The sequence below is a fragment of the Medicago sativa genome, chromosome 7 (assembly GCF_051527215.1).
Source record: "Medicago sativa cultivar Bolivia chromosome 7, Bolivia_mono, whole genome shotgun sequence".
In the NCBI taxonomy this organism is placed as follows: Eukaryota; Viridiplantae; Streptophyta; class Magnoliopsida; order Fabales; family Fabaceae; genus Medicago; species Medicago sativa.
In genome coordinates, this window is record NC_140755.1 from 98,168,371 (window position 1) to 98,196,331 (window position 27,961).

General features: G+C 34.9%; 2 protein-coding genes and 1 long non-coding RNA gene across 4 annotated transcripts; 2 read left to right on the top strand and 1 right to left on the bottom strand.

Moving 5' to 3' along the window:
- Window positions 1-1,117: 1,117 nt before the first annotated feature.
- Window positions 1,118-5,512, bottom strand: LOC146910950 (RNA methyltransferase family protein). The gene is made up of 3 exons (XM_085726489.1): window positions 4,636-5,512; window positions 3,778-4,023; window positions 1,118-1,731 (listed from the first exon to the last, which is right to left on the bottom strand). The coding sequence occupies exons 1-3, from the start codon at window positions 5,377-5,379 to the stop codon at window positions 1,600-1,602; spliced, it is 1,122 nt and encodes a 373-aa protein (XP_085582615.1). The 5' UTR covers window positions 5,380-5,512; the 3' UTR covers window positions 1,118-1,599.
- Window positions 5,513-16,161: 10,649 nt separating this feature from the next.
- LOC146910951 (uncharacterized) lies at window positions 16,162-19,833 on the top strand. Its single transcript, XR_015020548.1, has 2 exons — window positions 16,162-16,312; window positions 19,576-19,833. It is a non-coding gene; the product is annotated as an uncharacterized LOC146910951 (long non-coding RNA).
- A 1,915-nt stretch (window positions 19,834-21,748) lies between these two features.
- Window positions 21,749-27,724, top strand: PP2A-4 (protein phosphatase 2A-4). Of its 2 annotated transcripts, XM_085726496.1 has the most exons (12): window positions 21,749-22,025; window positions 22,878-22,934; window positions 23,292-23,375; window positions 23,675-23,746; window positions 24,632-24,703; window positions 24,952-24,992; window positions 25,832-25,898; window positions 26,517-26,708; window positions 26,821-26,910; window positions 27,007-27,114; window positions 27,220-27,311; window positions 27,417-27,724. In XM_085726496.1, exons 1-11 carry the CDS (start codon window positions 21,933-21,935, stop codon window positions 27,283-27,285), a joined length of 942 nt encoding a protein of 313 aa, XP_085582622.1. In that variant the 5' UTR covers window positions 21,749-21,932; the 3' UTR covers window positions 27,286-27,311; window positions 27,417-27,724. The 2 variants fall into 2 exon arrangements, with proteins under 2 accessions (XP_085582622.1, XP_085582621.1); XM_085726495.1 differs by having other exon boundaries at window positions 27,220-27,724.
- The last annotated feature ends 237 nt before the right edge of the window (window positions 27,725-27,961 follow it).

Below are 27,961 nucleotides of genomic sequence, written 5' to 3' on the forward strand. Positions count from 1 at the left end.
TCATGTTTGTACCTGCGGTGTAATTCCACGTTTGAACAAAAGCTACCATCTCTCATACCTCAAGCTTCCATGTCTGCCAAAGTTCCTTCCTTTTGTGTCTCTTAATTTTATCTTTCGCTTTAAGCCCCCAAAGTAGATAGTCTGATACGTCTTCCTTTTATGTTCTTCCATGAGAACAAAATTTATTTATTTCACAATACTTTCCTACAAAAATTTTCCCAACATCCAATTTGTAAAATCAAGAGGTGCAAATCTTGAACTTACATTCTAAGAAATTGAGCTTAGGACAACAATGATCTAATTCCACCTTTCTTTCCCCTGTAACCAATTCATTAAATTAAAGAGTCAATTGTGAACTAAAATTAAATCGTAAGATTTATGCAATGGTGGCAAGCATTCTCAATGGTTGTTGAGATGGATGATTCAAATATGACAAATATCAAGCTAAAATAAGTTTTCACTCTAGTTTGCTAGTGGCTTTCATTTTTTTTCTCAACTCTGGCAATTTACAAGGAATAATTCATATAGTTTGCTTAGGACTTTGTTAGTGTTTATGTAATTTCTCTCAAGTGAAATTCTCTCCATTTTTCTCCATTGTTACATCTACATTATTAAATATGAGAGAAAAGGAGATATTAAATTATGAAGAAAAAGAGGATATAGAATTGAGAAAAATTGAGTACGCTTGAGAGAATCTATTCCCATTTAAAAGTCTTGTGGAATGCATACTTTAAATCTTATCTTATTAGAAACATTTTAGGTGTTAGCTTAGTGGAAAAGTTAAACCTTATGATCTCAAGTTACATCATTCAAATCTCCTCTTTGAAAAATGATCATTAGTGCCATTTTATTAATTAATTAATAAAATTTCCCTTTCTCCATTTTTTTTAAAAACTCCAGTTATTGGAAGAACTCAATAAATCCTAAAGAGAATCGCACATTCAATGTTGTTAACTAATTTTACACAGAAAAATTAATCTTTAATGCTAAGAACCATGTTATTATAAGAAAGATAGGTACTTGTACAGAAACTCCCATTAGTTTTGTCATCGTGTTTCAATAGTAAACCCAAATAAGAATGGTTCAATAGTAAACCCAAATTTACTTAGCAATAATCTTTAATGCTAAGAACCATGTTATTTATGCTATCCTGTTTCAATAGTGAACCCAAATAAGAATGGTTCTTAATTTTAAGAACTTGGTTAAAACTTTCGTGTGAACAACACAGAAACACATTGAAGATGCTTTCAGCAAGCTGAACTTAATTTGGTAGTTCTATGTATTGGGAGCATGCTATTGTCATCCTCAACCTGGTGGCAAATGGCTTGTCTCACCAAATAAACAATTTGAACTAGGAAGAATTATTTATCCCAAAAAAATGTATTTTGTAACTACCAACACTGTGTCACGCAATAGTAGATATTTGAGTTCTTTAATCATTTGGCCAGGGGTTCGATCTCATATTGGTGCGTATGAAAAAACATATATTTGGAGAGATGGACCTCTTAAATGGATCTCAACTACCTCAAGAGATTAGTCTCTGTAGTTGCGTGCGAGGATACCTTAGTTTACCAAATTGTATTTTGTAATTTAAACTGCTTATCGATGAAATCCAATTACAAATCTTTGAATACCAGCAAAATCAGCAAGTATTTCCAAATTGCATAAGCTTGCACTTCTATTACTTTTCATGTAATCAACAAGTTCCCTACACTGCTTCTCACCGTTTGTCTGTAATGACAAGATAGGAAAGAAACAGTCAGAAGCGGCATATAATTAATATACAATAGCATGAAGAAAGCTTAAGTTTAATATAACTACATTCCACTTTCTGGGCTACTTGTGAAGATTAGATGGTAGATTGTATATTCCACAATATATCATAATTATTTGCCAAAGGAATAGGATTCTAAAACTAGTTGAGATTCTGTGTGTCTGAATCAGACTACACTCACCTCTAATTATAATAGCATGTAGAAGAAATAGAATAAATGCTAATTGATATGATTCGTTAATTGAAATCCTAATAATAAAGAGACAGATTTCAATCTTTGATTCTAACAAGGAGATCTGGTTTTTTTAAATCTACCGAAGCTAACCTTAGATTTGAAATCGTCAAACCTTTCCACTGTCTTATATTATAACAGCTCCTGTTCCATACCCTAATTTTTTGTTTTTGTTTTTGATTAGTTGATGATAAGGAGGAATAGTTGCTAAATTAAACTTAAGCTTGATCAATTTCAGCCTAAAAATCTAACTACACAAATTTATTCGCAGTTGATTTCTATTTGTAGGAAAAATAAGAAACCCAGAATAGAAGCCGCAAAGCAAGCACGGCAGCTGCAATATCATGGCCTTTGTGCAAAATTGAAAAACTTCAAAGTTGCTAACATGAGAATTTTTTGCAAATATATCAACCACAGCCCATATACCAGTAGTTGCAACACCCATGTTCTTTGTAACCACCCATTATTTAAAATCGCATCAATTATACATTGAAAAACATGGAATCACTAACGTAGTTGTGTAGCTTCAAAACCATTAAACCATAACTAAATTGACAAATTTTATGTTCACCTACTTCAATGAAAAACATAAGTTAATGCTAATATTTGTATTCTAAGCTAAAATGAAACCTTGGGCGTGACAACTCTACAATGCAGCATTTTGCACAAGTAATATTTCATGGGTCACCACTTTAAAACTAAATTGAGAAACCAGGAATCACTAACATAGCTATGTAGTATGTAGCTTCAAAACCATTAAACAAGACAGGTATTTTGTGTTCCATACTTCAATGAGAATATAAATTAATGCTAATATTTGTATTCTAAACTAACATGAAATCTATGATTTTGACAGGAACTGGCTAAGATGAAGAATATAAGGAATCTAGTATGAAAATCCCAAGAAGATATTCGAGAAACTCAGGACTCTCCCTAATCCCAATTCTAATTTTCACCAGATGACTGTCATCCTTCTCAATTACCCTTTTGCTTTTATAGGCAACATGCCAAAACTATCTCAGCTTAACAAACCAACCAACCAAAGGGTGGCACAATGTCATTTTTGAGTCGGATTCGTGCACTCTTGTGAATTCTCTATTGTCTCAGCGTAGCGGAGTTTCTGAATTTTATATGTTACTTTCGGTTATTAATAACCAGCTATCTCTACATTCCAACTTCGAGGTGAAGTTTATTCGGCGATAAGCGGATATGGTTGCTCAATCTTTAGCTAGGGTGGCCGGTTCATGGGCTAGTCACCATGTTTTTGGGTTTTCTCCTTTTTGTATTGAACCTTTCCTTATTAATGATACGAGTTAATTTTGCTTTTGTCAGAAACAATAAAATAAAAAACCAACTAACCAACCAAGTCTCTAAACCAACAGACCAAACAGATTTAAAACAACATATATAAACTACCCAAGATTGACATCGAATAACGACATTCACGATAAAATAAAAGATACCAACAGAAAGAAAATCCCTATAATTAACTTCATGAACTGCCAAGAGATATGCTTATTTTTAGAAGTTAACTTGATTTCTGGCTAGGTGATACTATTCAGGCAAAAATAGTTTAACGAGCATTGGCTTATTATTTTAGAGAATTACAAATGACTAAAACCTTTTTATTAAAAGGACTGTTTATAAAAAAAATATTCGCAATTTGACCAATTATGCTTGGGGGTACCAATTGGATCCTTTTCGAGAGTAAGCAGAAGCCCGACACAAACACAAGAAATTTGAGAGAACTTTCTCAGAACAAGGGACATACCTCAAAGGCAAAGAATCCACCAGGTTTCAACATTAAATCAGCCCCATCACACAGATGGAGAAGAGCATCCATGCCGTCAATGCCTCCATCTAATGCAGCTCTAGGTTCATGTTTACCAACTTCAGCTTGTAAACCAGGGATTTCTTTACTAGGTATATAAGGTGGGTTGCTTACAAGACCTGCAAGCTCTCCTTCCATATCCTTCAATGGTTCCAACCACGATCCTTCCCTTAGTTCAATTTTGTCCTATAAATGATGATTAACATAAGTGGAACTGGTGAGAAATTACATTTTAAAGGGAACATGGTGAGAAATGATGAAAGACAATTATATGAAAACCAACAATTTTAAATTACTTTATTTTCCTGATTTTAAATTAACATACTTCTCTTCTGTTTTCCTGATTATGACTCGAAGACAAAACAAAACTAACATACAACATGAGATGAAAGGCATAAGCAAAATTTACAAAAACATGAACCATGAAATTGGATAATAGGAATTTAAATCATATGGTAGGTGGAAACTTGTCTTTACCAGTTTCAGTATGTTTATAAAAATTATAAGCAAAGGTTTTATAAAAATTAAGCAAAGATAGTAGATTTCAGGCGATTTCAATGTTGTCCTTGATTTTTACTAAATAGCATCATTCCTGAAATTGCAACACATCAATCAAAATGGTCTTTTTGTTAAGTTCAAACGGTAGACAACATTCATTGACACGATAATGAAGATGTGATGATCTATATTGACTCCAAATCACTGCCACGTCTCCAGATACAAAATTGACTTATATAAATTTGACTGAACAATAAAAGAGAATGTAAAACATGGAAGCTGAAAGCTTGAATTTCTAACCTGCAAAGAATACCTTTGAACATTGTAACCTGCAACAGCAACAGCCACAGGACTTAAATCTGACGCAATAACCTTTCCACCATCTCCTAAAACCCTACCAATGCCAATAGCAAGAGCACCACTTCCAGTCCCTAAATCAGCCCAAACCCCTCTTTTCAAATCCTCATTCTTTGAAACAACATCAGAAACCAAATCAACAATAAGTTCAGTCTCGGGTCTAGGAATCAAAACCCCTTCTTGAACACTCAAAACCAGATCCTTCCAATGCTCACATCCAACTATATATTGAAAAGGTTTCCTTTCTTCAATCCTTTGCTTCCACAAACAATATAGTTCCTCTATATCTGCCTTCATTTTCACCCTCTCGTTATCATCACCCATATGGGAAAAAAGTGAGTGGTGATTCTCAACAACATCCTCAATGAACCATTTGAGTTCCCTGCACAAAATGGTTGAGTCTGGTCCATTATCTGATTGAACAAAAGATGACCCAATTGAAAAAGCAATGTTTTTTGCCCAATTATGCCATTTTTTGAGGTCACTCAATTTTGTTGAGTAAATGGGCGGTCTCAAAAAGATTGGAACTTGGGGTTTTGTAGAAGTGGGTGATGATGATAATGATGAAGAACAAAAGGGTCTTCTTAGATTGATAAAAGAAGAATTGAAGAGTGTTGAGAAGTTGTGATTTGTTAAGGTTAGTTTCATTTCAAGAGAATGGAAAGGTAGAAACTTATGGGTAATCATGTATCTTCAATAATATGAATTCAAAAAACACATAAACAAGTGCATAATCAAGCAAAGAAATATACGTGTTAAGGGTTAATCAAAAGGATGAAGTTTGAAGTTATCTATCGTTGTCTTGTCGCGAATGGTGCTTGCCTGTTTGAGGTTGTCACGGTTGGTGCTGTGAAGTGAAGTGGTCAGGTCCTGTGAGCATAACTCAGTTGAAAACATGCATTATTATATGTTAAGTTGGGGTTCAAACCCAAACACCTCACTTATTCAATTCTAACTACTAGACTATTTGGACAAAAAAAAAAAAATCTCTTTCCCTTCATTAGATTTTTTTTTTCTATTATACATTATATTTAAACCAATTAATTGTTTTTTATAATAAATTAGAGTGTAAAATTAGAAGAAAAAAAGTAATTAATATTGCATATAAAAGTGAAGTGGAGTCATTTATGTGGGACGAAAGGAGTACCATTTTATTTCTGGATGTTAGATAAAGTCTTGTTCAATTCGCATGGTAAAATATTGATGAAATTTGATATTTGGAGATATAGATTTGAATTTGAAATTGCAACATTTGACTTTTCTACACTCAATACATGTTAATTCAGCTACTAAACTTTTTTTTAAAAAAAAAGAAATAGCTTATAGCTTTTCATTAGATATCAAATGCCAAATACAAGAAGGTACACCATTAAAATCATGGGGACTAGCTAAGAATGTAGCCTCTCGAGCTAAATTATGAGTGACTTCATTCGCTTGTCTCCTACAAAACTCTACCTTAGAGTTTCCAAAATAAGAATTACACTGCTTCCTACAATCATCAATAATAACTACAAATTATGAGATATCATTGTTACCCGTGTTGAAATAATCTACAACTCTCTTGGCATCCAACTCGAAATCGACATTTGGGAGTTGTAGATCATGAACCCACTGGATAGCTTGTAACAGACCCAAAGCTTCACCTATATCCGACACACACACGGGGCTTGACCACATCGTCCTTGCTTTCATAAAATTCTCGCGATCATCTCGGATACACATACCATAACCAACGACATTTAAGTGTACCGAAAATGATGCATCCACGTTGCATTTAAACCTTCCCTTCGTAGTTTTTTGCCACCGAAACTGATCCTGCTGCACTCGTGTACATCTGCTGCCATATATGGTGTTAACCGTATGTGTTTCAGCACCAATTACAGACCTGTGAAACCTGTTCCTGCAACTGTTTGCTGCTGTGCACGCTCAACAATTGACTGGCTGCTCTCGGGCATATTTTGCCAAACTTGAATATTCCTGCTTTTCCACAAGCTCCACACCACAGTAACAAATAACTGAATTTTAGTATGTGGCAGATTTTGCAGTAAGGCGAACACTATATCTGCTGCTGTGTTATTTGTTTGCATCGCCGCATATATATCGTTTGAGAGGTGACTGTCCCGCCAAACGCTCCTCGCTCTTTGACAATCAAACATAACATGAAGGTCATCTTCATAATTTCCATCACACATAGAACACATAGAGGTACAATTCACTCTTTTATCTAACAGTTTGGCACGAGTTGGTAAGCATCCCCGGCATATTCTCCATATCAAGTTCTTCACCTTCGGAGGAGCCTTCAACTTCCAAATTTCATTCCAAAAGCCTGGTCTATGCAGATACGAATTATCACCAATTTCTTCCATACAAATCCGGTACGCGCTTCTAACGGAATAATGTCCATTTTTCCCGGCTTTCCCAATTATTTGGTCCTCCTCCACTTGTCGAAACAATTCAAACAAAGGTGTTTTTAGGATTTGTTGGGCTGTACCGTCATCAAAGTAGCAATAAATAACATCTTGGTTCCAACATCGTAAGTTGTGATCTATAAGGGAGTGAATTTTGGCATGTTGGATAACCTCGCTATTTTGCCCTTCACCAGAAACACATTTCCCACCTTCGAGCCATGGAGCATCAAATATTGGTATATTCACTCCGCTTCCGATTCTCCATCGAATACCTTTTCTCGAATTACTCTATTAGCGTTGAAGATGTTGCGCCACACAAAACTTGGTTTATGGCCTAGTTTCGCTCCCAAGTAGTCACTACGTGGAAAATACCGAGCCTTGAATAATTTCAAAACCAAGCAATCAGTATGTGTTTGGAATTTCCATCCTTGTTTCCCTAGCATCTCTAGATTAAACGCTGTCAAATCCTTAAACCCCATGTCCCCATAGTTTTTGTGCACAGTAAGCTTATCCCAAGATAGCCAATGAATTCCTTTTCTCCTACTACCTCCATGTCCCCACCAGAAGCCATTTATCATCTTTTCAATTTCCTCCACTAGAGTGGTAGGAAGCAAAAACACGCTCACAATGTATGAAGGAATTGCCTGTAAGACAGATTTTATCATTACCTCTCGCCCGACTTTTGATAAGCATTTGCTACTCCAAGGATTAATCTTCTTCCATACCCTATCTTCGATAAATTGAAACGTCGCTTTCTCACTTCTGCCAACCATTGACGGTAATCCAAGGTATTTTCCTGTGCCGAGAACTGCTTGCACTCCCAAGACTGCTGTGATATTATTTTGCACATTGACATCAACATTGCTAAACTTTTTAAAACTACAACTTTTGGATAAATCATTTTTATTTGAATGAACACTACTCCCTTTCTAATACAAACCCCAAAAATAGCATACTCCATCTGTTCCAAATTATATATTGCTTTAGCAATTTCACATAAATTAAAAAATGTAATTATTGTTCTATGAAAAATAGAATTAAGTTATTTTACAAAAATATCATTCGCTAGAGATATGAAAAACATAAATTCAAAGAATTTGAAAATGATAAAGTAATAAATAACATATAATAGAAAAATAAGCATTGATATTTTACTAATATTGTAAAATAACATATAATTTAAGACAAATATATTTGATCAGAATGACATATAATTTAAAACGGAAATAGTATCATACAATGGATTGTCTTTACTAATATTGTAAAATAACATATAATTTAAGACAAATATATTTGATCAGAATGAGATATAATTTAAAACGGAAATAGTATCATACAATGGATTGTCTCATGAGTTTATTGAAGCTCATTGTTCTTCCACTTTCTTCACCTTTAAGTGAGCACATCCAATTTATTTTTGCAAGAAGAAAATCAACTAGGAATGACGCAGAGAAAAATCAATCATTTTGTGACAATTTTTAAACAATTTTCTCTTTCACAATCGTATGGTATTTTATTCTTCCTCTTCATTTTTTCTCTATGTTATTTTTGACCAATAAAAAATAAAAAATAAAAAAATTATAATAACTGTCACGAAACGGTTCTATCATGTCATTAAAGAAACGTCGTTTGAACAACTATTTTTTGACAATTTTTGTGGCAACTTTTTTTGTCATACCTACATTGTATTTTTACTTTTTCTCTTACTTTAATTTTTGTATTAATACCTATTTTTTCTTGTATATTTTAGTTATCCAAAAAGTTGTCTCAACAAATAGTTGTTCAAATAAGATTCCTCGCACAGTCACTCTATCTCTAGAGTGTCAATTTCAAACACTTTTAAAAGACATCTCAGACATGTGTCATCACATGTGTACATTATTGTCTACCCATCTTCACACCTGAACACTCTTATAAAATCATGTGTCACTGGTTATCATTGTTGTCAAACCATATGCACAAGCACATGTTTACATTGTTGTCAAACCAACTGCATGTGTGGTCACTGTTGTCAAGCCATTTGTACACGCTAACATTACTATCGAACCATCTACGCAAGTTGATAGTGTTGTTAAAACAACTGCATGCATCGGTTTATGTTGTTAAACCTGATGCACCTCATAAGCCAAAAACAGTTGTTAGGAAGTTTGATTTGCGTAAGGCTAGAAGGAGTGTCATGAATGTTTGAAAAAGTCCCTTATACAAAAAAAAAAATTGTCATGTGAGATAAATGATGAACATGAAAAAAATTGCATTATGTCAATTACTTTTTTGCACAACTGGAAAAAAAAAAGACCAAGTAACTAAACACATCCCCTGTAATAACCCGATTTTTCGCTAGATATATTTTATTATTTATTTGTGTTCGTTATATGTGCTCTTATGTGATTATTTGCCTCTGTGTGTATTTTTGGTCGGGAATCGTAGAATTCGGTGTTAGAAGGGTATTTTAGTCATTTTGGACTCGGGAGTATTTTGGTCATTTTGAGGGCAGGGGTAATTTCGTAATTTTTGCTGAAGGTTATTTTTAGTGCTTAGTGAGGGTTTTATTTTACTAAGTGTTGGAAGAGTGGGGTAATTATTTAGATTAACGTTAAGTGAGTGTTAGTGTTGTATTTTACCGTTAAGCGAGTAGTAACATTTTGGGTTATAATAGAAATGGGTTACGCCCATTAAAACATTGTGAGTTGAGCCCACTTGAGTAGAGTTTATATAAACACTAGTTGGTAATGAAATTGGGGTCTTACAAACATTTCATTTCATTTTCATTTTCACAATTAGAGAAAGTTAGAGAGAAAACCCAAGAGGAGAAAAAGGGTTTTGAAGGGAAGGATCTAGAGGGAGCTAGAAGAGGCTAGAGAATCAAGGGTTGGAGCTAAAGTGAAGCACTAGCTAGTGATTGTGGAGAATTAAGGTAAGAGGGTTAGAATTCAAACATAATCAATGGTTGTAGTTCATCCCTAATTCTTGCTTAAGTTGTTAATTGAGATTTTGTTGTAGAATTTCGTGCTTAATTATGACGATATGATTATGTACATGAATTGATTGATAATTGTGTTGTTGTTGTTGAATTTGTATGTCGAAATGGGTATGTATGAACATAGTATGTTTTTGTATGAAATTGATGAATTATGAAGTTGTGGTTGATGAATTATGAATGGGTTCATGTTCAATTGTTGTTGTCGATGATTTGAATCATGTTGTTGTTGAATTGATACATTGGGTATCATTAATTATGAATTGGTGATGAGAATTGTTATGTTGTGGTTGAAAATGGTTGTTGTGAAAATTGGTTTTGATTAGAGAATAAAACTTGTTGTTTTGAGAAAATGAATTTTCAAAGGTTTGTATAACTTATTCAAACGCCATGAAACGTGTGAGTTTGATGTGTTGGAGCCTCGGGTTATGCCTCGGATCACTTTTGACATTGAAGGGTTTTAAACATCCGATTTTGGGGCGAAAACGACATAAACCCGCGGCCGAAACGCGCGAAAACGCACGTTGCGGAGCGCTGCGCCTGAGCTAGGGCGCTAGGCACCCACACTCAGAGAGCTAGCGCTAGGTGCTACACTCCTGGCGCCAGGCGCCCTGCACAGGGCAACGTGCCCGTTGTTCCGTGTTCGGGGGGTCGGGGGCAGTTGTGTAGGGGTCTGTAGCGACCGTTTGAAGGTGTTCTTGTACTGTTTTCACTTGCTTTTCAACTGGAACATACTTGGCTTTGTTGAATGTTCGAATTTTCAAATGGTTTGAAACTTGGGATTTTCCTCAAACGACTTAGGCTAATTTTTGGAATTAAGGCTTGTTTGCTTATAATTGGCCTAGGCTCTTGTTCGTATGATTTTAAAAAGTAGCTGTGATTGGTTCCATCAAGTCTTAACTTGTTTTGCTTGAAAATGAGAGTTTTTGTGAAAAATGATAAAGTGAGACGAACTTTGAGTTTTTATTGAATTTGTCGTGTTTGGCCGATGAAATGCTTATGTAATCTCTATTACACGCATATGTGACTTGTGAGAATACATGGCATAGGCAATTGAGCTTGTTTGCTTGGTTTTGACTTATATGTTCAATTAACTTAATGTTGTGATTTTGAGAGACGAACTTGACTAAAGATGACTTTTGAGAATCAATTGATTGTGGATCCTTTATGGAGAGTTATTATATGTTATGTGAAGATGATTGGTGGTGTATTTATGTGACAACTACATGTTGTGGGATTTTTGGATGTTGTTGATGATTGTATATATGATATGTGGTGGTGAATTGTTAATGATTGCATATATACAAGTATTGGTGATGGTGAGGTGATTATTGTTTGTGTGAACATATGCATTTGTAGTTGAGTCATATGTTCATGCATACATGACTGATGGTGGTGGATTTTATATCCAATGGAGGTGATTACGATGTTTTTGTTGCATCGAAGGTGACGACCTTGAGGTGTTTTGGTACCACATGCATCTAGATGAGTCTAGAGACATTGCATAAACTGTTGGTGGATTGAATTGCATTAAGATGTGTTTGATGGTTGATTATTGCTAATTGTACTTGTGGATTGAATTGTTAATTGTTGATTGACAAGGTGAGGTTGTGATATGTGTATGATACACTTGTGGATATGAACTTGATATAATGATATTGAATGATCTTGGATTGCTTATATGTTGTGAATATTGAGGAACTATGTATGAATTGTCATTCTTTATCCTTGATTATATCTTTCATTTTCAAAGTTCTTATTAATCTTATATGGATTATGATGATGTAATGCTAACCCTCAGTGGTTTACCACCTACCTTTCCGTATGGACGGGTAGATGAAGTGCATGATGCTTAGATTGTGTGCTTGATGTTGCCGAGGAGCGAGGTTCCTCTGTTTATGTGCAAGTGTCTAGATTAGGGCTCTGATCTAGGATAGTGCTTGCATGTTGATTTTTGTTTTGACTATGTAGTTTGGAGTTGAGATATTTTTGTATTTGAGATATGGAGGATATATTTTTATTATATTGAGATTGGGAGTTGTGTATGGATTATATATATATATATATATATATATATATATATATATATATATATATGTTCCGCTGCTATGTGATGTGACATGATCTTTATGCATGTATGTTTTAATTTGGAAGACGTAGCATCTATTCCTAGGATATATTCGTATGTTCACGTGTTTTACCGCTTACTAGGAGTAGGGTGTTACAAGTTGGTATCAGAGCCGTGGTCGGTCTTGTCCAGACCAAAACCCGTTGAATTTCCTGTTTGTATGCGACATGTACGGAAGTACTGTCGGTACTTGTGGTGTTGTTCCGTTCTTTTAGGTGGGTTTGAGCGTAGTGGGGGAGTAACAGGTTGCTTCTAGTTTGTTGGTATGACAAGGGAAGGTATCTTTGGCTACAAAGGCTCAGTTGTTTGTGGTTTGTGTTAAGGTTCCTGTTGATTTCGAGTTGGATCTTGTGTGTCTTCCGTTGAAGCATATGGATGTGATTTTCGGTATGGATTGGATGTTGACTTTTGGTGTTAACGTTAATTGTTTGACCAAGAGTGTAACGTTTCTTAAGCCGGTAGCTGAGGAAGGTAGGAAGTTCTTGACCGCAGAGCAAGTGAAGAAGTCCTTGGATGGCGAAGCTAGTGTGTTCACGATGTTTGCTTCCTTGAAGGAAAGTAGTGAGAAAGGTGTTGGTGATTTGCCGGTAGTGCAAGAGTTCCAGAAGTTTTTCCGGACGACATTACCGAGTTACCGCCAGAGAGGGAAGTTGAGTTTGCAATTGATTTGGTACCGGGAACGAATCCTATTTCGATTGCACCTTATCAGATGTCTGCATCAGAATTGGGTGAGTTGAAGAAACAGTTGGAAGAGTTGCTCGAGAAACAGTTTATCAGGCCGAGTGTTTCGCCGTGGGGAGCCCATGTGTTGTTGGTTAAGAAGAAAGATGGAAGCATGAGGTTGTGTGTGGATTATCGGCAGTTGAACAAGGTGACAATCAAGAACCGGTATCCGCTTCCGAGGATTGATGATTTGATGGATCAGTTGGTTGGTGCGGAAATGTTTAGCAAGATTGATTTGAGATCAGGATATCATCAGATTAGAGTGAAGGCGGAAGATATATCCAAAACTGCATTCAGAACGAGGTATGGACACTATGAGTATTCTGTGATGCCATTTGGAGTGTCTAATGCGTCAGGTGTCTTCATGGAATATATGAATAGGATATTTCATCCTTTTCTGGACCGTTTTGTGGTGGTGTTTATAGATGATATTTTGGTGTATTCGAAGTCTGAAGAAGAGCATGCCGAGCATTTGAGGATTGTGTTGGGAGTCTTGAAGGAGAATAGGTTGTTTGCTAAGTTGTCGAAGTGTGAGTTTTGGTTGCGGGAAGTGAGTTTCCTTGGTCATGTGATTTCTAAAGGTGGTATTGTCGTGGATCCGTCGAAGGTTGATGCAGTGTTGCAGTGGGAATCACCTAAGTCTGTTTTTGAGGCTAAAAGCTTTCTTGGATTGGCAGGTTATTATCGGAGGTTCATTGAGGGATTCTCTAAGTTGGCGTTGCCATTGACGCAGTTGACTCGAAAAGGGCAAGCTTATGTTTGGGATGCTAAGTGTGAGAAGAGTTTCCAAGAGTTGAAGAAGAGGTTGACTTCAGCTCTAGTGTTGATTTTGCCGAATCCAAAGGAATCTTTTGTTGTGTATTGTGATGCTTCTAAGATGGGTTTTGGTGGTGTGCTTATGCAGAATCGTCAGGTTGTGGCTTATGCTTCAAGGCAGTTGAAAGTGCATGAGAAGAATTATCCGACTCATGACTTGGAATTAGCGGCTGTCGTGTATGTGTTGAAGATTTGGAGGCATTATCTGTATGGTTCTAAGTTTGAAGTGTTTAGTGACCATAAGAGTTTGAAGTATTTGTTTGACCAGAAGGAGTTGAATATGAGGCAGAGGAGATGGTTGGAGTATCTTAAGGATTTTGATTTTCAGTTGAGCTATCATCCTGGGAAGGCTAATGTTGTTGCTGATGCTTTGAGTAGGAAGTCGTTGCATATGTCTGCTTTGATGGTTAAAGAGTTAGAGTTGATAGAGCAGTTTCGAGATTTGAGTTTGGTTAGTGAGTTGACACTGGAGGGTGTGAGACTTGGAATGTTGAAGCTGACGAGTAATATTTTGGAAGAGATCAAGAGTGGTCAGAAGGAAGATTTGGAACTTGTAGATCGAGTGGTGTTGGTTAACCAAGGTAAGGGTGGAGACTTCAGGTTGGATGAGAACGGTGTTTTGATGTTTCGCGATCGCGTTTGTGTGCCAAGTGTTCTTGAGCTTAAGAGAAAGATTTTGGATGAAGGTCACAGAAGTAGTTTGAGTATTCACCCAGGAGCGACTAAGATGTATCAAGATTTGAAGAGGTTGTTTTGGTGGCCTGGAATGAAGAAAGAGATCGCAGAGTTTGTGTATGCTTGTTTGGTTTGTCAGAAGTCTAAGATTGAACATCAGAAACCGTCAGGGTTGATGCAACCGTTGTTTGTGCCGGAGTGGAAGTGGGATAGTATATCGATGGATTTTGTTGGAGTGTTGCCAAAGACTGTTAAGGGTTTTGACTCGATTTGGGTGGTTGTTGATCGGTTGACGAAATCGGCACATTTTGTTCCTATCAGGACCGGTATGTCTGTGGCGAAGTTGGACGAGATCTACATTGAGCATATTGTTAGATTGCATGGTATTCCTTCTAGTATTGTGTCGGATCGGGATCCGAGGTTTACTTCTAAGTTTTGGGAGAGTTTGCAAGTTGCTTTGGGAACTAAGTTGAGGTTGAGTTCTGCTTATCATCCCCAGACTGATGGTCAGACGGAGAGGACTATTCAGAGTTTGGAAGATTTGTTGAGGGCTTGTGTTTTGGAACAAGGTGTCAGTTGGGTTGAATGTTTACCGTTGATTGAGTTTACTTACAACAACAGTTTTCATTCTAGTATCGGAATGGCGCCGTTTGAAGCTTTGTATGGTCGAAGGTATAGGACGCCGTTGTGTTGGTATGAGTCAGGTGAAGGTGCCTTGTTAGGACCAGAAGTGGTGCAAGAAACTACGGAAAAGGTTAAGATGATTCAAGAGAAGATGAAAGCGTCTCAGAGTAGGCAGAAGAGTTATCATGATAAGAGGAGGAAGGATATTGAGTTTCAGGTTGGTGATCATGTGTTTTTGAGAGTGAATCCTGTAACCGGTGTTGGACGTGCTTTGAAGTGTCGGAAGTTAACTCCTCGTTTTGTTGGACCTTTTGAGATTGTTGAGAAGGTTGAGGTTGTAGCGTATCGGATTGCGTTACCGCCATCTTTGTCAAATCTTCATGATGTGTTTCATGTGTCTCAGTTGCGGAAGTATGTGTATGATGCCTCTCATGTGATTCAAGTGGATGATTTGGAAGTTAGAGATAATTTGACTGTTGAGACTTAGCCAGTTAGGATTGAGGATCGTGAAGTGAAGCGTCTGCGTGGCAAGGAGATTGTTTTGGTTAAAGTGATTTGGGTTGGACCGACGAGTGAGAATGCCACTTGGGAATCGGAGAGTAGGATGGGTATTTCGTATCCGGAGTTGTTTCCTTCAGGTAATTTTCGAGGGCGAAAATTCTTTTTAGTGGGGGGAGTTGTAACAACCCGATTTTTCGCTAGATATATTTTATTATTTATTTGTGTTCGTTATATGTGCTCTTATGTGATTATTTGCCTCAGTGTGTACTTTTGGTCGGGAATCGTAGAATTCGGTGTTAGAAGGGTATTTTAGTCATTTTGGACACAGGGGTATTTTGGTCATTTTGAGGGCAGGGGTAATTTCGTAATTTTTGCTGAAGGTTATTTTTAGTGCTTAGTGAGGGTTTTATTTTATTAAGTGTTGGAAGAGTGGGGTAATTATTTAGATTAACGTTAAGTGACTGTTAGTGTTGTATTTTACCGTTAAGCGAGTAGTAACGTTTTGGGTTAGAATAGAAATAGGTTAGGCCCATTAAAACATTGTGAGTTGAGCCCACTTGAGTAGAGTTTATATAAAAACTAGTTGGTAATGAAATTGGGGTCTTACAAACATTTCATTTCAATTTCACAATTAGAGAAAGTTAGAGAGAAAACACAAGAGGAGAAAAAGGGTTTTGAAGGGAAGGATCTAGAGGGAGCTAGAAGAGGCTAGAGAATCAAGGGTTGGAGCTAAAGTGAAGCACTAGCTAGTGATTATGGAGAATTAAGGTAAGCGGGTTAGAATTCAAACATAATCAATAGTTGTAGTTCATCCCTAATTCTTGCTTAAGTTGTTAATTGAGATTTTGTTGTAGAATTTCGTGCTTAATTATGACGATATGATTATGTACATGAATTGATTGATAATTGTGTTGTTGTTGTTGAATTTGTATGTCGAAATGGGTATGTATGAACATAGTATGTTTTTGTATGAAATTGATGAATTATGAAGTTGTGGTTGATGAATTGGTAGTGGGAATGCATTGAAGTAGTACTTATCCCCAGGTACTAGGTTCGATTCCCACGGGAGGCAAAAACACTAGTATGGTGAGGGGGCTAGTGATTAAGCTTGTGAGTAACAGTGCAGTGCGGTGGGTGCAGTGCCTTGCGAGGGGCCCACCGGGCTGTTACAATAATTGTAACACCCCGTTTTCCCAACTTGAAAATTTCATCATAAATCAGAGTATTTAAATCACAAACGGAATGTCACATACTCCTTTAAAACCACAAAATAGATAATAATAATAATTATCTTTCAAAATTCAACGTCAAAATCTATAATCATGCAGCGGAAAATATTCGACATAATAAAAGTCTTGGCACACAGGCCTTATCAGAAATCTCATAAGTTTTAGTTAATGTTTATTCATAAAAAGTTCATGAAAGCAAGCCCCATCCCGTTACATATCAGAGCACCTAGACACAAGTGAGGAGTCCTCTCACGAACACTTCTAATCTTTATTACCTGCACATTACCCACGGTCGAGGCAACATATACGCAGAAGGGGTGAGATTTCACAGTCAATAAATTAAACATATAATTCATCAAAATGCATTTAACAACATAAATCATCATTTACATTTAAAACATTTACCATTTAGCATTATATCAAATCATATTCAATTATCATTGTCAAATATCATCATTAGTTCGTAAACAATTATCATCTCTAATTCATAAGCAAAAATCATCATTAAATATAAGTTATGACGACTCTACAATGCAACTACAACTTCAACAACAACTTAGACAACTTTAACAACAACTTAGACAACTTCAACAACAACTTAGACAACTTCGACAACAACTTAGACAACTTCATTACGCATGTGGTACCACCAGGGCATTAAGCCCCCTTCGCTAAGGTCATATTTGGACCTGTCGGGCATTAAGCCCCCATCGCTAAGGTCATAAAGAACCTGTCGGGCATTAAGCCCCCATCGCTAAGGTCATAAAGAACCTGTCGGGCATTAAGCCCCCATCGCTAATGAGTATGCAATGGACTCAACTCCTACAACTTAGACATCTTGAACTTCTTAAACAACTTACATGATTCCAATAATTTGGACAACTTCTTACGACTTCACAACTTAGACCGACACTTACAACTTTATGACATTAATGGTTAACAACAGCAAACAACAACAAGTGCAGCATATAACAACTCTTATATAACACATCGTCATTTAATAACATCACTATATAATCATCTTCAATTATCACATCAATTTTACAATCATTGCATAATTCATAAATTTCACATCATTAAATAACACATCAGTTTCTCATTATCAAATCAATCATAAGTTACACTTAAACAAATAATTCATCAATTACTCTTCGATAAATAACTCATCAATTACACAATGTCAAATATCACATCTTAAAAGCACACATCTTAAAATACCACATCTTTATATAGCACATCAAGAAAATAACACATCGGCAATAACACATCACCAATTCAATTCATCGTTCAAAACATAAGTAAAATAAGCCACGACACACATGAAGTATAAAATTGCCAAACTTGCAAAGAACATAACTATAAACCTCTAATAATTAAATTAATTAAATTACTCACATCGGCTAAGGATTTTAAAGACCAATATATAGTATCCTTTGAAAATATCACACGTGTATATATATTCTAATTGGAGCATGGTACTTGATTGATTTCCAAAGCCAAAAATGACTCCTTATCATTGTTATTTATTAAGATACTAGATGACATTGATCCAAAAGGAACTAATTACATAACCTGCTATATCTGTTTTGATTGAGTCATGTTAAAACAATTACTATAATATGAACTGCTGACATGCTGAAAGGTTGTCACGTAATACAAAGCCCCTCGAACAATTTCATAAGACTTTTAATGCAAATTTTCACGCAAGGCAAAAGAACAAGATTCACATACTCTTATAACTCATACATCAGACGTATCGTATTCTAATATTAGCACAAGAATTTAATGGCATCAGATAACCAACAGAGCTATATCGTATATAATCATGATCAAACGCATGCCGTAAAGAAAAACATGATTACAATTAACAATTTTTTTTTATCGAATAGAAAATCATAATTCCTAATCATGTTAAATCCAATTCTTAGAATCATACCCTTAATAATATTGAAAGTTAGTCCCACCCTTACCTTAATTCAGATGAACAAAGCTTGCGAAAAACAAAGTGATGAAAACACCCAAAAATACTGCTTCAGTGCGCGATAGTTTTCTCTCAACTCAGACCTTGTTTCGACGATCCGAACGGTGAAAAGGTAGACCCAGGTGTTGTGAATGCTGTGTCCAAAAATCGTCACGATCCAACGGTTAACGAGTGAGATATCATTGTTTTACTGAGGTAGGTTTCAGAAAAACGGAAATTGCTTTCTCTCTTCTTTTTTGTGGCTACTCTTCTCACAAAACTGTTTCTACGTAATAGCTATTCCAACCTAGTCTCTCATATTTATAACCCTCCAACTATTCTATTTACTCTTTCTAATAATTATAATTACCTACTAAATATAGTCTAATAAATAATAAACCAAATAACATATATATATTTTCACACAAAATAACAAGTATATTATACACCGAATAACATATATTCACATAAATACATCACATAAATATAAATATATTTCTAGACTCACATTACATAATTATTCAGAACACATAAATCATATAAATATATTCTAAACTCACATCACATATATAATCACACCATATCACATAATCATTCACATCACATAAATCACATAAAATCACACCACATCATATAAATCATATAAAATCATATAAATATACACATCACATCACATAATTCATATAAATATATATAAATATATTTCTAGGCTCAATAAATAAACCAAATAAATCAAGTAACAAAGAATAAATCAAATAATTAAAAAGTGGGCGTTACAGATTATGATGATGTAATGCTAACCCTCAGTGGTTTACCACCTACCTTTCCGTATGGACGGGTAGATGGAGTGCAGGATGCTTAGATTGTGTGCTTGATGTTGCCGAGGAGCGAGGTTCCTCTTTTTATGTGCAAGTGTCTAGATTAGGGCTCTGATCTAGGATAGTGCTTGCATGTTGATTTTTGTTTTGACTATGTAGTTTGGAGTTGAGATATTTTTGTATTTGAGATATGGAGGATATATTTTTATTATATTGAGATTGAGAGTTGTGTATGGATTATATATATATGTTCCGCTGTTATGTGATGTGACATGATCTTTATGCATGTATGTTTTAATTTGGAAGACGTAGCATCTATTCCTAGGATATATTCGTATGTTCACGTGTTTTACCGCTTATTAGAAGTAGGGTGTTACATCCCCTTTAGCTAATCACTTTCATTTTCTCATCCACCAATTCGGCCTTCCATTTATCTTTCTTTTTAACCTAAATCTCTTGCATAATACCAGTGCAAATTGCACTTGGTGATTGAATTAGACCCCACTACATTTTCAGTTTGTCTTTTTTTTTCTGCTCAATTGAAATAGTAGAAGCATTGATCGTATGTCTTGTACGAACAACAAGTTCATCGTTCGAAATAAACATATTATATGTTACTCTTTTTTGCATATAGTTAACCACAAATATGACATACTCAATAGAAAAGTTCATCTCCATCCCTGGTTCTCATTTCTCAACTGTGTTAGCAATATAAATCACCATCGGTAAATCACATTGACACAGAGGAAACATTCCTTAAATGTTACAAATGATCTTCCATGCTTGTTGACAATTGAATTGGGTTAACAAAAGAAACATGAAATGATAAGACAAGACATGCGATCAAAAAGAGAAGGAGGAACACAAATTTGAGTAAGATTTTCGAATAGTGTACATATTCAAATCTAAGAAACCCAAAACTCAACCGTGTTCATTGAGCAAGGTGTTGCTCATGGTTATACCTTCAATTGGGAAAAGAAAGGCATTTCAATCATTTACATGATTTATCTGATCCATGAAGTGCAAAATTACACGAGTCATCAACACTAAAATCTAGGGTCATCGCTTCTGGTAACCCCCAGCCAATACTAAAGTAATCCTCAATCAAGAAATTGTTATCCTTGATAAAACAATCGCAACTGGTCAAGCAGCAGTGAATGTTCCTGTAGATACTACTGATACACCAGGACTGGATGTTCATGAACCAAAATCGATTGGCAAAGATGTCCTTTAGTTTCCAACTTCTCAAGAGATAGTCAAATATGAAAATATGGTTGCATCAACTGACTTCCTAAAGTGGGTGGGGATTTATTACATTATGATACTAACAAAAAATGTTTGTTAGTGAGAGAGAAAAAAGTCATGGTTTTTTTGTCATTTGCACACTTGTGACATTGTGGTTGGTCAATGTCACATGACATTAACACCCCAATGCCAACAAAGTGTTACCCCTACAATTTAGCCAGCATTGACACGTTGGCAAAAACGTGACACTTAAAAAAAAATGGACCGAGACCAAAATAAAAGTGATTAGAAATTACGGTATCAAATATAAATGATTTGAAATTACGAAGACTAAAATTCAAGTGAACTACCATTTGCATGATTAAGCCTTAAAACTATGATAAAGTTGATGAACTTATGGTGGTACTTTGATTTTATTAAAAGTTTAAGATGTAGTTGCTCCAACTTAATCAAATTTACCACGGAACCAATCATTCAAAAAATCAATCGCAAATTAAATAGTTGAATTCAAATAGTTTATCAATTAAAATTGGATCTTTGGAGGTATTTTCCGCTTGAGTTAAACGTTTGACTGTAATAATTCATAAATCATAATCAACCAACGAAGAGTGGCTTAACTTGTAGAAAATCGACACATTCGTAAGATGATAACTTAACTTCCTTCTAGCAACAATATGATGAAGAAGCACTAAATTTATATTGCTAGAAGGAAGTTAAGTTATCATCTTACGACCCATCATATCTGCGCTAAATTTGCCCTTTTTTTTTTTTTTATATATCAAAAGAATAACCTACCTATTATCATTCTATCAAAAATAAAAATAAATATTAATTGAATTTAGAATTATGCCTTTTTTTAAGTAAGTAAAGGATTTTCTCTCAAAAAAAAGTAAGTAAAGGATTTAATTTGAAAGAAAAGAAATAAAGAAAGTGAGAAAAGAAAAAAGCGATTATCGGGGACCGTGCTTTGCTTGTTAAATCACGCGCCATCTCCATTTTGCACCTCCTCTTTCTTTCTCTTCTCCTCTTCTTCACTGAGAGCGAGAAAATCATCATCTTCTTCTTCTTCTTCTCCTAGCTAGCTAGGGTTCCTTTGATTTGAATATTTTTCTTCAGATTCATTCATTCACAATACAATGGGTGCGAATTCAATGATAGCCGATGTCACTCACGATCTCAACGAGCAGATCTCTCAGCTCATGCAGTGCAAACCACTTTCCGAACAACAGGTTTCCCTTCCATTTCTTTCGATCTACATCATTCCCAATCAATTACGCCCAATTTCTCTTCATTTCTTCTACTTTTTACCTTTTCCCCCATTTTCACATTCAATTACAAACTGTGCTTGATTTTACGATTCAGAGACTGAGATGCCATATTTTTTGTTTATTACATTCAATTTCGCTCTAAATTGATGAAATTTCATTTTTTGCTATCTTGTATGTTGTTTATTTATTTATTATTGGGTTTTTTTACAAGGGGGTTTTCTCGTTGTTATGCTATGATGGTTTGTGACACATTTCGACGTTTGGAATCTAAAGATGTAGTTTTTATTAATTTCGATTTATGTAACAATTTCGGCAATTCCTTGTTGAATGTAGCAATTTGGTGATTGGGTTTCCACCAAAAAAATAATTATGGTGATTGGGTTACCTACAGAATGTTGGCTTTCTATGGCTTGTGAGTTGAAGCTTAATTCTGGTTAATTGGATGTGATTGAAGATTGATCAGATTAAAATGGAAGTGTGTTGGTCTTAATATATTCTTTATGATTTTTTTAGTGGTTTCATCTAGTTTTGCTTTGTTTATTTTTTCATGCAAAAGCTCTAGTAGTGAAATTCCTTTATTTTCAATTTATTGAGATGGGAACAATATCTGGGTGTCATTGTTATCTGAGTGATGTATCTTGGTGAATGTTTTTACCTTTCAGTATTTATTTAGAAATATCATTTTATGTTGTTTATTTTTGTATTTGTTTCTTATTAGGGGTCTATATTTCATTTACTCCTTGTGGTATTATCACCCTGGGGAAAACAAATAGTACATAAAATTTAACTAATGATCTTGTTTTCTAATTGTAGGTTAAAGAATTATGTGAGAAGGCTAAGGAGATTTTAATGGATGAAAGTAATGTCCAGGTAGAGCCTTTCTTCCTTCCTTATTTTTCAATTAGGTTTTTTTTTTTCTGTTTCCGGATATCTTCATATCACTTACATCACTGCCTGCTTGCATTGCATGAAAAATATTCCTTTATTAAATCAGTAATTAGTCAGTTTTGAGCTTTATCTTTGCTTTTAAGGCCTATTTTGTGGAAGAAATAAGTAATTCCTTCGATCTTTCTTTCTTGAAATGCTTAATTTGCTTGCGGCCTAGTGCAGAATAGCAGTTTTACCAATTTCATTACAGCATTTCAATGCCCCTTTTATTTGCCATTTTCTCATCTTAGATGAAGAAAACATTAATTCTTTTTTTTTTTGGCATCTCCTGTACTACAGCCTGTGAAAAGTCCTGTGACAATCTGTGGCGATATTCATGGCCAGTTTCATGATCTTGCTGAATTATTTCGAATTGGAGGGAAGGTATAATTTCTGACTTTGAAATTATTTTTGTAATCAATCTTCTGTTTCAGTTGGGGAATGTATGAACTAACTAACTAACTAATCAACTGAGACCTGCCAAAGAAAAAGCTCGAGGCTTAAAGTGCATCGGAGGTATAGAGGAGTAATGCACAAATTACATAACTGACTTCACTATGACCCCAAGATTCTGTCTTCAATTTTGCAAAATGTAACATAACATGATAAGGCAATTTTTTTGCAAGTTTCTGGATGATATATTTGCTAACTATTTAGATATTGAATGTGTGTTTTGTTTACAGTGTCCAGATACAAACTACTTGTTTATGGGTGATTACGTGGACCGAGGTTATTATTCAGTTGAGACTGTAACAGTAAGTTCAACCATGAGAAACTTGTTTTATTTTTTTCTTTCTTTCACTTTCCAACAGTTTTTTCAGAAAATATGTTCTTTACTCTCTCTGCATAAGACCTCTTTGGAGGTGCATTTTTTATGGTATTCATGTGACAGGGAGACCAAATATTAGGTGGGAAATTGTTTTCAATTGGTAGTTGATGAAGTTCGGGTCAACTGTGACTTTGAGTTTCATTTAATTTGTCTTTTGCTCGGGGGATTAAACTGAAAATGGAACCTTACCAAATGGCAGATACTGCCTTCAAATTATTTTAACACAGGCACATAAGTGAGGGAATAGTTTTAGAATGTCCAGTTGTCTTTTTAATGTGTTAAGATTTAGAAGGTCGACAAAGATGAAATATGGATAACATGTGCATTGAGATCGTTTAGATATTTACATTATCTTACAATCATATTTTCAAGGTTGTCAGCATAAACTTTTTGACTTGTGAGTAACAGATAACGGTAGTCCATTCAATTTTGGCCATTGAGGTGGACCATGGGTGGTGGTTATGAACAGCTCATATTTTGATAAAATCTTAAACCTGCAATGGATATATTGTAGTCAAATATCTGAGCTATTTTAAGGCTATGTTTTAATTTTATATATCATGATTTGAGGTTTGGAAAAATTCAAGTATTCACTAAATATCAATCACCGGTACAGTAAATTATTTTCCATTTATAAGATTCATCCATAGGGTTGACCTTATTTCTCTAAGTATTCTTTCTTTTGAGGCGGGATTTTGACTGATGGTGAACCTGCATTGATATTTATTTTTGTTAATACATTTTGTTTCTAAATTTTCCTTTGATTACATGTCTTATATTATCAGATGTACTAATTAGTTATTCTATCCAGCTCCTCGTGGCACTGAAAGTGAGATATCCTCAGCGAATTACTATTCTTAGAGGAAACCATGAAAGCCGTCAGGTTCTTGTTTTTACTCTTCACTCAAATTTTTATTTTGCTTCATGTCTCCTGAGTTCCTTTATGGCATTTATTTCTAAACTTATATAGTAAGTGTTTAGTCTTGAATGATTTAAAATTTAGCCATTCATGGATGCTTTTTAGTTCTGTTTTATATTGTTATTGCTAAATATTGCCAGCTTTAATTTGAAGACTTGTATTGGTTTTTATTATTTGCTGAGTTGTTTTTTTATCATTTTTCTTTTATGCAGATTACTCAAGTATATGGGTTTTACGACGAATGCCTAAGAAAGTGAGTTTCGCACCTTCCTTTGGAGGTCCAACAGAACAAAACATGAGATACTTCTTTCTAGAGAACTATTTGTAGGCATATAATGTCATAATTTTTCCAAATGAAATCCGTTTTGCTGAATACAAATGTACATATTTGTTAGTAGTGTTATTGGCGTCATAAAACTTCTTTTTAAATGTGAATTATAGGGAAATCCTTTTTATTTTCCATTGCAATATGCTCGTATTGAATTTTAACTTGTGATATTTGTTCCCTCGTTTCTTAATATTTTATGGTACTGAACTGGAGTTCTGGGATGAACTTCTGAATTGTGCTGATGATTTGGTGGTTATGTAGCCTTTTGATTTGTTTGTTGGTTTGAGTTCTTTTTATTATATAGTGAAAGATATGCCGTATTAGTGATGATGTCAAGGAAGTCGTATGGTATAAAACATCATGGTAAAAAATATAAAAACCTGTCCTATTATTGCCCCTAAGAATAAAGAATATGGAATACTATTTATTTTGAAAATGAGAGAACCAAATAAAGATATTTGATTTGACCTAGCACTTACTGTGGACAAACACTTAGACAAAATGCTCACTTCATGATGCAATATGAAATTAAAATAAATTATCTTTTCAAAAGTAATGTTCAAAATAGCCAATATAAGAAAGTTTTGCTTTTGAGGGAAGGATTACATCCTTTGCTAGGCTCAGCTTTATGAGTTCAGAATTCAGATGATCATATAGATGTTACCTTATAGGTTTAGTTTCTTGCGCTTAAACCGTCTAGTTTCTTGCTCTATTATTTTTTCACATTCATGATCTTGTTTGTGTTTTTTAATCTTTATTTGCAGATATGGGAGTGCTAATGTCTGGAAAATCTTTACAGACCTCTTTGATTTTTTCCCATTGACTGCATTGGTTAGTTCTTTATGCCCTCTCTATTTATGTATTTTTGTTCGAGATTTTGTAGTGTTTTGGTAGTTCATGTAAGTTATAATGAAAATTAAAAATTTGGAAATTTGAGGAATTTTTTGGAATAATTGTGTTCTCTGTTCCTAATATTAATTGAAATTATAAACATTTACCTTTTGTTTTTGCTGTTCAAAGAACTGTGTACATTTCTCTTACATGTGGCTTCCATCTTTTTTACTCACTTGTTCTTTTCCTCAAGAAGTTAATACCTGAAGAATGCTAATGTTACTCCTTACATCATGTCTTATGACTTATCTTATCTGTACATATTTTACGAATGATAAACTAGCCTCAATTTCTTTCTGTTCAATATTAATAAAAAAAATTCAAGATATGAAGATTTTCTGACAAATCCATCATCAGAGTCTTTGTAGTTTCCAAAATGGGAGTGTCTGTTGTGACTAGTTCTATTGAAAATAATTGTCTTGATCATGCTTTATGATGTTAGATTGATTGAGCAACTTTCCTCAGTTTGACATGACAAATAAATCAGAAATTGTTAAGTTTTGTTACAAAATTTTGATCAACAACAACAGCAACCAAACCTCATAATGCCCCTTCCAGGTTGAATCAGAAATATTTTGTTTGCATGGTGGACTGTCACCTTCAATTGAGACCCTTGATAACATAAGGAACTTTGATCGTGTTCAAGAGGTTCCTCATGAAGGGCCTATGTGTGATCTACTGTGGTCTGACCCAGACGACAGATGTGGTTGGGGGATTTCTCCTCGTGGTGCTGGATATACCTTTGGTCAGGTAAAATCATTGCTTTAATCTCAACTCTGTACATGACTGAGTTTTTTTTTGAAGCACTAGAAATCTATTATTGTTTTAGTTTTAATTTCAATTCCAATTTGCATTTTTTCAGGATATATCTGAACAATTCAATCACACAAACAGCCTTAAATTGATTGCTAGAGCTCACCAGCTTGTTATGGATGGATTTAACTGGGCTCATGTAATTGTCCTTCTCATGGAATGATAATTTCTTTCATTTGCTCTTTAGAATTACAGGGGTAAAGTTTTAACCATGTGCATTGTTTTGTTGAAACAGGAACAAAAGGTGGTTACTATTTTTAGTGCTCCTAACTACTGTTACCGATGTGGGAACATGGCTTCCATATTGGAGGTTGATGATTGCAAGGGCCACACATTTATCCAGGTCTGTTTCTCTGTTATTCAACACAATTTGCCCACATTGTTTGGTAAAAATATGTTTTAGTTCCATCCCTTGGATTGTCTGTACACAAATTTGAATTGCTTGCAGTTTGAACCTGCTCCAAGGAGAGGAGAACCTGATGTCACCCGAAGAACGCCTGATTACTTCCTGTAAAGCAGCTGCTGCTGGATGTCATACTGGTATATCGTGGTTACTCTACTTCCAGTCTAATTTCAGGTAGTTGTGGATCCTCTTTGGTGAGATTGCTGTAGGCATTTATATCAATTGATATTGTGGTTGTCCAGAGGCCGCATTGATGTATAATAGGCAAACAATATTCCACCGATCTGTTGCACTCAAGAAATTGCTGGACACCCTTTCTGGAGAAGTTGTCAAGATTATGACTACAAGGAAGTACTATTCCAGCAAAATGTGGATATTTTTTTGTATGTTTTTTTCAAATCATGTTTTATATCTCCCTTTCAAGGCTTTAGGTACTGTGACTGAATTTTTTAACTCGTGGATATTGATATGTTATCTCAATTTTTTAGTAAAAGTTGCATGATAAGTGTGTTTAATTTAATTATTAGCGCTTAGCTAAAGTTATTCATAATTTTTCGCTGTATTCTATCCTTTATTTTTTGTTGTTTGACTCACGTTCAGTTACTAAATGTATGATGCTTGAGTTCTGGACTTTTCGATCCTTTGAACCCACTAACTTACATTCTTATGCGGCGGTATGGAATTTGAGTCTTTTAAACTGCAATCAGCCATGTTTCATAAATGCGTTAAAATCTAATTTGGCGTGACATCTATCATGTAAAACAATTTAAAATTAGATTCCATGTCT

Excerpts from the sequence above, each read along its gene's own strand:
- PP2A-4 (XM_085726495.1), top strand. The coding sequence starts at position 21,933 with ATGGGTGCGAATTCAATGATAGCCGATGTCACTCACGATCTCAACGAG. Across the intron at positions 24,704-24,951 it reads GAAACCATGAAAGCCGTCAG|ATTACTCAAGTATATGGGTT; the intron begins GTTCTTGTTTTT and ends TCTTTTATGCAG. Across the intron at positions 27,115-27,219 it reads AGGGCCACACATTTATCCAG|TTTGAACCTGCTCCAAGGAG; the intron begins GTCTGTTTCTCT and ends AATTGCTTGCAG.
- LOC146910950 (XM_085726489.1), bottom strand. The coding sequence starts at position 5,379 with ATGATTACCCATAAGTTTCTACCTTTCCATTCTCTTGAAATGAAACTA. Across the intron at positions 4,024-4,635 it reads TTCAAAGGTATTCTTTGCAG|GACAAAATTGAACTAAGGGA; the intron begins GTTAGAAATTCA and ends CATCATTTATAG. Across the intron at positions 1,732-3,777 it reads GTGGATTCTTTGCCTTTGAG|ACAAACGGTGAGAAGCAGTG; the intron begins GTATGTCCCTTG and ends TTGTCATTACAG.